This window comes from Papaver somniferum, chromosome 5, assembly GCF_003573695.1.
Source record: "Papaver somniferum cultivar HN1 chromosome 5, ASM357369v1, whole genome shotgun sequence".
Taxonomy (NCBI): domain Eukaryota; kingdom Viridiplantae; phylum Streptophyta; class Magnoliopsida; order Ranunculales; family Papaveraceae; genus Papaver; species Papaver somniferum.
In genome coordinates, this window is record NC_039362.1 from 136,440,111 (window position 1) to 136,450,671 (window position 10,561).

The 10,561-nt window shown below is 36.9% G+C and overlaps 1 protein-coding gene and 1 long non-coding RNA gene across 2 annotated transcripts; one reads left to right on the top strand and one right to left on the bottom strand.

The window, feature by feature from the left end:
• The first annotated feature begins 362 nt into the window (after nt 1-362).
• Nucleotides 363-7,076, top strand: LOC113282839 (kinesin-like protein KIN-12B). Its single transcript, XM_026531946.1, has 16 exons — nt 363-786; nt 980-1,120; nt 1,219-1,302; nt 1,396-1,521; nt 1,618-1,677; nt 1,762-1,815; nt 1,900-1,992; nt 2,342-2,437; nt 2,510-2,655; nt 2,768-2,917; nt 2,999-3,128; nt 3,230-4,324; nt 4,414-4,512; nt 4,637-4,789; nt 4,934-5,740; nt 6,512-7,076. The coding sequence occupies exons 1-16, from the start codon at nt 454-456 to the stop codon at nt 6,776-6,778; spliced, it is 3,834 nt and encodes a 1,277-aa protein (XP_026387731.1). The 5' UTR covers nt 363-453; the 3' UTR covers nt 6,779-7,076.
• LOC113282840 lies at nt 4,061-5,217 on the bottom strand. The gene is made up of 3 exons (XR_003327187.1): nt 5,092-5,217; nt 4,275-4,407; nt 4,061-4,172 (listed from the first exon to the last, which is right to left on the bottom strand). It is a non-coding gene; the product is annotated as an uncharacterized LOC113282840 (long non-coding RNA).
• Nucleotides 7,077-10,561: the final 3,485 nt, after the last annotated feature.

Below are 10,561 nucleotides of genomic sequence, written 5' to 3' on the forward strand. Positions count from 1 at the left end.
CTCAAAACAAACATATCGACTCAGATCCAGATGAGTCAGGTGATTTCACTTAGATCCAGATGATTCAGATCCAGACGATTCAGATGAGTCAGGAGTAAACAAACATGGTGTAAGTTGCACTTGCCGATATCCTCAAAAAGATTCTCCCCAAACTCGAACGTTCCATTTTTCCTTACCTAGAGATTCCCAAATTTCAAAAAGCCAATTTCCAATAATAATAAAAACGACACGTCACACATGTGAGAGTTATGACGCCGTTAGTTTGGGGATTCAAATTCTCCGCTCCCACACTCTAACGGATACATTTTCTTTTTATCTTTCTCTTTCCTCCTTCTACTACTGTCTTCTTTCTCTTTCTTTAATCTCTCTTCAATCGTCTCTGTAAATTTTTTAGGGTTTCTTCATCTTCTTCTTCATCATCATCTTTCTCAACTCTCTCTAGACTTCTAAACGATGAAGAATCACATGCTACCGAAAGGTAGTGGAATCTTGAGAGAAATTAATACACCAGAACAACAACTATCATCGCCGAATCCTAACAGCAAACAGAGATCTAGGAAGAAAACATCATCAAGAGAGAATGTTTCTCCCTCATATTTAAATTCGATGCTTGATTATTCATCTCCTTCTGTAACAACTGCTAAAACACTTTCTTCTGTGGGTAAAATGAAAAGCCCTCTTCCTCCTCGACCGCCAACTTCTTCTTCTAATCCATTAAAACGGAAATTGATATTGGAATCAGTTCCTGAGAATAGTGCTCCTGGATCTTTCGATTCTGGTGTTCAGGTATGTGTGATTGATTTCTTTATCTCGTTTGCCCTAATTTTGGATTTTAAAGGGAATTTGTTGTAAGAAACCCTAAATTTTGTTGAATCAAGATCTTGTAAGCTTTTGATTTCTGATATGTTGAAATAATTTGAGATTTCTGTTTGATTTTTAGGTTTTTTTTTTGATTTTTGAGGTTTCTTGAATTGTGTAGGTGATAGTACGAATGCGTCCACCAAATCCAAATGTGGATGCGGATGTTGAGTTGATAGTAGAAAAGGCATCGTCGGAATCTTTATCAGTCCTTGGTCAGACCTTCACGTTTGATTCTGTGGCAGATACAGGATCCTCTCAGGTAAGAATTCTTTCAATCTTAACAGTAATTTTTGGGAAATTTTATGATTTCTTTCTTTTCCTGCTTCTAATAGAATCAACTCTATTAAATTCTTTCAGAAAGACATCTATCAACTAGTAGGTGCTCCTCTTGTGGAGAATTGTTTGGCTGGGTTTAACAGTTCAATATTTGCTTATGGCCAGGTATGGCTTTCATAGTAATTTAATTTATTTACATGAATGTAACTTGTATTTGTATGAAGAAGCATTGGTATCTGAATTCACTTCATCTAACAGACAGGGAGTGGAAAGACATACACAATGTGGGGACCCTCCAATGCTTTGTTGGAAGATAATCCATCTGGTGGTGAGCAAGGCCTTACTCCCCGCGTCTTCGAGCAGCTCTTCTCACGCATGAGTGAGGTGAGTTCAGCTGTCTTCATTTAATAAACCCATTAAACTTCTAAATGCATATTGTTGTATAAGTGCAGCTTGATAAATTCATATTTCGTTTTCTAGGAGGAAGCAAAACATGCTGACAAGCAACTAAACTATCAATGTCGCTGTTCGTTTCTTGAGGTAGGATTTTGGAACATTTTTTGCTTAAGTTCGTTTAATTTGATTTCTATCTGTGTTCATGGTTTTCGTAATTTTTTGCAACAGATCTATAATGAACAGATTACAGACTTGTTGGATCCAAGTCAACGGAACCTCCTGGTAAATATAATATGTTATCTGCTTATCCTCCTCTTGCTATGCCTCCTCGATGGTTTTTAACATTGTCGTGGTTAATGTATTCAGATTAGGGAAGATGTGAAATCAGGTGTTTATGTTGAGAATCTCTCCGAGCATGATGTATGCACGATGAAAGACGTGAGATTGCTTTTGATAAAGGTGTGCAAAAAGGATTATGAAGTTTGTGTCTAAATTTATAACATGCTAACTTCGATGTTTGTATGTTGCTTGTTGGTGATATAGATAAATTTCAATTAGTTCACATTCTTTTAAGGATGTGCATAGCATTTTTCTGTTCAGCACATCCTAGAATTTTTGAGAAAAGTGAAGTATATATGGGATGTAGATGCCTAGATGTTGTCATACTGCTGTATTAACAAGATACTTAGAAACAAATAATAAACCCTGAATTATGATTGTCTTTATGAAGGTTGTATTTTCAGTAATATATGAACTGTTTCCAGTACAGAATTTTAAATTTTATGGTTCTCCATCTTGTAATACGTAGGGACTGGCGAACAGGAGGACTGGTGCAACAAGTATAAATGCAGAGAGTTCTCGTTCGCATAGTGTGTTCACTTGTACTGTGGAGTCACGATGCAAGGTAACCTTTTGTGTTTATTGATTTTATGTAATTCATTTAAGATTGCAATCTAACCTAAAGTTCCATTTACAGAGCTTGTCGGATGGCTTGAGCAGTTGCAAGACAAGTAGAATAAACCTAGTTGATCTTGCTGGCTCAGAGAGACAAAAGCTTACTGGTGCCGCAGGAGAACGGTTGAAGGAGGCAGGGAATATTAACCGTTCCCTTTCTCAGCTTGGGTAATACTTCTTTCTTCTTGCTTCATGCATAGTGTTGTATGATATGTGTAAATAAAATGTCATGGTAGTGTTTTGTGCCCGTGTTAATGGCTATCTTTTGTGGGAACTTCAGGAACTTGATAAATATTCTCGCTGATGTTTCGCAAACTGGGAAGCAACGGCATATCCCGTATAGGGACTCCAGGCTAACTTTCTTGCTGCAGGAATCCTTGGGTGGTAATGCAAGATTAGCAATGATATGTGCTATTTCTCCCGTGCTAAGGTAATTGTCTATGTGTTGCTTTACCCCAGACCATAGTATTTTGTATAATCCGGGAACTCATGTGGTTGGAAATGATACCAGTTGTAAGAACGAAACACTCAGTACTCTGAGGTTTGCCCAGCGTGCAAAAGCAATTAAAAACAAGGCAACTGTTAATGAAGTCATGCAAGATGATGTGAATGTCTTGCGAGAAGTGATCCGCCAGCTTAAGGTACTCCTTTGCCTTTTAATACTCAATTTACCTTCTTTGTAACTTCAAGTATATAATTTTACTTGATTTTATTTCTTACCTTTACTTTTTCCTGCCAATAGGATGAACTTCTCCGAATGAAAGCAAATGTCAATCCTGCAGCAGCAGGCCCCAATGGAGGATATTCAACAAGTTGGAGTGCACGTCGAAGCTTGAGTATATTGAAAATGAGTCTGAACCAACCCATGACATTACCTCATATTGATGATGACAGTGATGAGGAGATGGAAATCGACGAGGAAGCAGTTGAGAGGCTCTGCAATGAGGTAGAAAATAATATTAATGAAAGAGAGGTTGCCTCTGAAAGCGCACTCTCCTCCGATGATCCTATAAGTACACCTGTTAGTAAGCAGGGCTTGGAGGTAGCTGATGTTCATATGGAAGTTTGTCCATTAGAAGGTATAACAGAAGAAGAGGCTGTGGAGAATAGTATGGTTATTTATGATCAAGTGAAGGATGTAAAGGATCCCATTGAGGAGCAACTTCAAGAGGGAGGACCACCATGCGAGACTCTGGTGGAGAACCATTCTGCAGATGTTTCTGCCTCCAAAACTTCTGTATCCTGTTCTCCTAGTGCCGCTCTTCCTTCTAACCTTAGCATAATTTCCTGTGAGGAGATTCCAGTTCTTCGTTCTCCCCCTTTGAGTGTTTCACCAAGAGTCAACGAAAGCAGCAGGAAAAGCCTTAAGACATTATCGATGTTGTCTGCTTCCCAGAAAGATTTAGCAGAGGAGAAAAATCTAGGACTGGAGGATCTACCTAGGAGATCTGTGAAATGCAAGTCCTCAAGTGGTCAAACTAGTACAAATGGCTTTACACAAACTGAACATCTGGCAGCAAGTCTCCATCGTGGTCTTCAAATTATCGATAGTCACCGCCAGAGTACAGCCTTTGGTCGCTCTTCCTTCAGGTTTTCTTATAAACCCGCTGAACTGAAGCCTCTTCTTCTTACAGTTGATAAGGTTGATGTTGGAGTACAAACTGTTTCACTTGAATCTGAAGTACCTGTAGAAGATGCATCAGAATATTTGTGCAGTAATTGCAAGAACAGAACTCCTTTACTTGAATTGAAAGAGGAAACTGAGAACTCAAATATGCAATTAGTACCTATTGAAGTGTCACAATCAGGTGAAAAGACCAAAAAGCTAGTTCCAAAGGTATGAATTAAATGCTAAAAATGATTTGTTCTCGCTGATGTTGTTGTTGTTTAGAGTCTTGTGTTTCATTGTATTTGTTTCACCTGCAGGCAGTAGAAAAGGTGTTAGCTGGAGCAATCAGGAGAGAAATGGCTCTTGAAGAGTTCTGTGCCAAGCAGACTGCTGAAATCTCCCAGTTGGATCGTCTTGTTAGTTCTTTTCTTTCTCTATTTCATATATATTAGCTTCTTAAAAGATGAGGTCTTTAAATTTTCTCTGGGTTGTTTGTTAGTACTTACTCTTTTTTTTTTCTTTATTTCCTTGTTTTTATAGGTTCAGCAATACAAGCATGAGAGGGAATGTAACAGTATAATTGAACAGACAAGAGAAGACAAAATCAGGAGGCTAGAGAGCCTGATGGATGGGGTCTTGCCGACTGAGGAATTCATGGAGGAAGAGTTTATGTCTCTTGCAAATGAGCATAAGGTATGATTTAATTTGTATTCGCACTTGTAAAGCTTGACTATTTTTGTTATTATCAATTATGAAATTAAATTTCTATATTCCCTTTTTTATACTGGTACGGTTGTTAAAGAATTTTCCAGTTATTGATAGAGTATTATATTGCAGCTGTTGAAAGAAAAATACGATAACCATCCTGAGTTGCTGAGAACAAAAATTGAACTTAGAAGAGTTCAAGATGAGCTTGATAGTTACAGAAACTTTTTTGATATGGGTGAGAGAGATGTATTGGTGGAAGAGGTTCAGCATTTGAGAAGCCAACTCACCTATTATGTCGATTCTTCTTCTTCTTCTCCTTTACCGTCTCAAAAAAGAAGTCCAATGCTACAGCTGACATATCCTTGCGATCCGCCTTCGACACCCTTATGCGCAATTCCTGAGACAACTGAGCGAAGTATGGAGGAGAAATTTGAACAGGAGAGGTGTAACTGGACTGAGGCAGAAGGCAAGTGGATCTCCCTTTGCGAAGAATTGAGAACTGAACTTGAAGAAAGTCGTGTTCTTGCCGAGAAGTTGAAGGTGGAATATAATTCGGAAAAGAGATGTGCGGATGAGCTTAAAGAAGCAATGCAGATGGCAATGCAGGGACATGCACGGATTCTTGAGCAGTATGCTGACCTTCAGGAGAAACATCTTGCTTTACTTGCAAGGCACAGGAAGATGCAGGAAGGAATAGAAGATGTCAAAAGGGCTGCATCTAAAGCAGGAGTTAGGGGCGCTGAATCGAAGTTTATCAACTCCCTTGCTGCTGAAATTTCTGCATTTAAAGTGGATAGGGAAAAAGAGAAGAGGTATATGATGGATGAGAAGAAGGGGTTGCAGGCTCAACTGAGAGATACCGCTGAAGCTGTACAAGCGGCTGGTGAACTTGTTGTGCGGCTCAAGGAAGCAGAAGAAGTTGCCCTTATCTCCCAGGTCAGTAATTTCCTTGCTTGTGCTTTTCTCTTTTGTATTCCGCTTACATTATGATTTTGTCAACTAAAACCTGAAATAGTTGAATGGGTTTATATTGAACTTTTTGTAAGATAGGTAATAGTGGGGACTATATGTGGGCATGGGCTAAACAATATTCTTCCTCTTGTGATGTTGAGTCAACCACGGTCCAACTCAATCCCACTATATGTTCCCAGTGAGATATAGATATAGATATGTTTGTGTTTTTGATCTTTCCAAGTAGTGGGGGGGGGTGGGGGGGGTGGGGTGGAAGAAGATGCGGTGCAGTGTGCATGGACCATTTTATTCTTGCCTCCAGCATACATAAACAACAGTTGGTTCAGTAAGCAGAAAGAATCCTTAGTACTATATCTATTTTAGCTTGTTAATATACACTTTAGGTTGTGTGCTTAGCTTCATATTTTCTTTTATCATGTGTTTCTTGCTTCTTTGAAGATGAGGTGCAGAGTGTATGGACCATTTTATGCTTGCCTCAACCTAACCTAAACAACAATTGTTCATTAAGCAGAAAGAATCATATGTGTCTTACTCCTTGAAGTGAATTGACATTTAGATAGATTGAAACATATATTGTAATGCTTGATTATCGGAGCCCTAAAACACTACTTGTTTCGAAACTCATATCTTTCTTACTTCTTTCGTATTTCTTAAGTACTTTATATCATCAGAATAGTCAGATAGTTCTCTTTTAAGAGTAGAGTTCTCACTTCTTTTGTATTTGACATCTTGCAGAAAAGAGCTTTAGAGGCAGAGCAAGAGGCTGAGAAAGCATATAGACAAATTCAGAAATTGAAGAAAAAACATGAAAAAGAAATTTCTACTTTGAATCAGGTTGTTGCAGAGTCTCGTCTACCTAAGGAGGCAATCAGACCTGCAAACTATGATTTTGACACAACCAGATATGATGAGCCTCTCTACCACGGCCAAGAAGAAGATACCAAACTCCCTGTGGAGCCATTTCCATGGTTCTCCTCCGGGTACGATCAATGCAACATCTAGATAACTTTGTGGTGTCAGTATTGCTATGTACCCTGCCTTAGCTGAGCTTGTTGTATAACGACCCTGTTGTGGATTGATTACGTTATGAACCAAATATATTGGTTCTCTAGTCATGTGTCAAAACATTTCATTTTTCTTCTGGGGGAGTTTCAGGTTGAATGAATGATTCTCCCTGATCTCCTTTTCTTTCTGCACATATTGTAATCTTATTACTTCATAAATTTTGTATTACCTATATCTACTACTTCCAAAGTTTCTATAAAATTTGTATTCTGTTGGTTTATCTAGGACTTGGGGTTTTTGGTCTGAACCATATTCTTCAACCTTGTTTCATTAGTACAGTTTCACGATTTAGGATCTGTTTTCGGCGAATTTCGTTGTAACTGTTAATTCTGTTGTAGTTGCTCGAATAACCGCTTCTTCTCCTATATTATTTTGTGCCTTTAAATCTTAATCAAGTCTTAACATATCTATGATTAGATTAATTGAGTTTTGTGAACGTACTACGTACATTGAGACAGCTAACTTTGGCATTATCACAAAATGAGCTCAAAAAATATTAACTACTCTAGTAGGTATGTGAACCAACTTATTAATATTGTTCGGATCCAAAACATCATTTTTAATCATACAAATCTGATCAAGAGTATCATAATAATTGCTGGTGATTAGTATAATTATGTGTTTAAAGATTTGAACTTTGAACTAAGAATTTTAACAAAAGTAGTAGGAATCTTCAATAATTCATGAGTTGACCTCAATGTAATTTCATACAGAGTGTATCAAGTTGATACGCGTTTACCTGAACACAGTAGGTAATTTTCTAAGCATTTGCAGTTTTTTCCACACCTACTATATTTTTTTTTCCCTGTACGGAGGAGCCTAGGATAACAGTCACAATTAGCTGTTTTGGTTCCTCGGCGCTTTGACGGTTTTAAATGATACTGGGGGATCTGGCTGTCTGTTCGGTGCCGCCTAATACGACTTATATGCATTACCTGAACTGGAATGCTAAAGAGCATCACGAAATTTCTACAAAGATGGCCAAAGTGAAAGCAAGCTTCATGAATTGTACAAGGGGGTGGCCTATATAGTACTACAACTTGACTAAATTTTCAAACTCAAGACAAAGATAGCAAAGAAATTCAGTATTTAGGATGGCCTGGGTTAGTTGCACCTGTCACTGTAGTAAGGATAAAACTGGATGCATCCTGATATAAATTAAAAATAAGAACAAATATTTGAAAATGGATAAGATGAAACTGTTTACATCCTGGCTATTTTTACATTTTCGTCCATTTGAACATTATCAAATTTTACATGCCTTTTTCACCCAGGAATTGCTTTTTTTCCACCCAGGAATTGTCATTATCGAGTTAATTTACCAATTTTGTACAAAATATAATACCACCAACCTGAATTCGAAACCCGTCGTACAAAACACATATACATTGGGTAAAAATAAAAAATTCACACGCTCTATAAGAAAATATTTGGTTCTGAATCTTCCGACGGTGAAGAAATAGCAACGGTACAGAAGTTCTTTAACTGTTATTTCAGGAGGAAAGAAAAAACGCATATTCTCTGATGGATAATTATTACTTAATTAATGTAATTTGATTGGATTTAATAAATTATTAAACAGAAGTTAATCAGAGAATCTTCTTCAATAATGAAGGATTGGCTTATTACAATCTTTTGGATGATTCACTGTTTCTTTGTTTCTAAATTATTTTGTTTGGGAGAGAGTTACTAATATTGATTGAGCTTAATGTACTAATAATAATTTTCAACATTTTATTGTTTAGAAAAGATAGATTTAGTATAATTATGCATCAAGAATGTGAATCAATCATGGCTAGACACTTGAATCTCAATCCAAGTTTGTGCATAATTCTTTCTACTAGTTTGTGAAACTTGACATATTCTCATTTAATGGTTTACATAGTTATCAACTAGTTTTTTTACTACTTGATTCATGGAGATCTCCAATGCGGCTGCCACCTCCACTGATCCCGTCCATATAGAAGATTCCAATGCGACTGCCACCTCCACTGAACCCGTGAATTGAGTATGGGTATTGCTATCCAGCTCAAGTTGGGAAACTTAGGACAGGGCTAGCTAGGAAATGTAGGCACAATCAGATTCAACCCCCCAACATCTTGGGCTTCACGTGAACTAAGTATTCCTTAGTTAGGGTTCATAGCTATGTGATTCCCTAGCCTGTGCTAGTGCTAGCCATAAGTGGGGTGTGACTCTTCAGATATCGGCTAGCGGGAAAGGCTTTTGCCTAATTGCTCGCTGTAGAGTGTAGAGTACAAACCGTGTGAATACAGTTTCTCTTTGCTATTAGCTAGGCTACAAGGTGAAGTATGTGCCTATAATGGAGTGTACGTAGATTTTAATAAACTTACCCTTTTTTTCTTTTCTTTTTTGTTGCTAACCAAACAAATTTTATTAGTTTAGAAACTAGATGGAAACAACACATAATTAGCCAACTTATTTTCATTTGATTAGCCAATTAACAGTTTTTTCACACTTGGAATAAGTATCTAGCAGCTGATCAAACACCGAGTGATTGTACCAAGAGGTCTAGAGTCTGAATCCAACCATTAATTACTATTTGACAAACTTGATTTAATTCATCGTCTCAAGATCGTGTTGTTAAAGCCCTAAGAAGGTCGACATGATACAAACTAAAACATTATATATATGAAATCAATCATGATTAAGAGAACTTAAATAGCCATTATGATTCAAACAACTAATTATATTGTTTTCCAATCATTTAAAGTATTTTATTTGGACATGATTCAGTAGTTCCTATCTTGATTCATGAATTCGTGTACATTTATTTCATTTCAAAAATAATACTATATGGCAAATGAAACGTGAAAAAGCTATTGCAGTACCATGCATGTTCCAGTTATACACGACTAGATTTACAGTACTGATTCAAACTTTCTAGGAGAACTAACTGAAACTTTTCTTGTTAGATTTACACTAATCATACGCCTCTCTGGAAGTAATCACACAAGTATAGATAGCAGTTTCAAGAAAAGAAATCATCACCGGCCAGGCTAATATTATATTGCATGATTCATTTTTGTTAAGAGTCTCAGACTACTCACTACTACTACTTCATCATTCAACAAAAATATAATGTTATCTTTTCTTGTAGAATAAAGCTAAAGAAAAGAAAACAGTAACTTCTCTCTCCATGCACTTCTATCCATGATTTCGATCTTTTTCTAGGGAGTAATTAACTAACCACCATTACTAAACAACTTTGACAATTCATAGCAGCAGAAGTAGACGAAAAGAAAGAAGAAGTATAAAGAAGGATCAACACTGCTTTCCATGATTTGTTTTTAAATCTCATTCTAGTGTATTCACTACACTTATTCTCCTCTGAGCTCTTTAACCAAAGCTAGCTCTAAATATCTTTGATTTCTTAACTTGTTTTTTCTTTTTTCTTTCATTTTTTAACTCAACTTTGTAGCATAGGTGCAGTGTACACATTGTGAGAGCATATAGGTCATTGTATACGGTATTAGGTAATACTAGGTAGTAGTGTTATGTAATTCAAACCTTGGGAATATACCCTCTAATTGACAAATTAAAGTCAATTGTGGATCCAGTACTCGAGAAAGATTTAACTAAACTAATAACCAGTCAATAGGCTGCATGCTATTGCATTTGGTTCGAGGAAATTAGTAGCTATAGCCGACGAAGGACACTCCTTATCAAGAGAAGAAACTTCTTCAAAATTCAAAGCATCAA

Bases quoted from the DNA above. Each gene is read 5' to 3' on its own strand.
- LOC113282839 (XM_026531946.1), top strand. From the start codon at position 454: ATGAAGAATCACATGCTACCGAAAGGTAGTGGAATCTTGAGAGAAATT. The intron at 1,678-1,761 runs GTAGGATTTTGG...TTTTTGCAACAG, and splicing joins GTCGCTGTTCGTTTCTTGAG to ATCTATAATGAACAGATTAC. The intron at 3,129-3,229 runs GTACTCCTTTGC...TCCTGCCAATAG, and splicing joins AAGTGATCCGCCAGCTTAAG to GATGAACTTCTCCGAATGAA.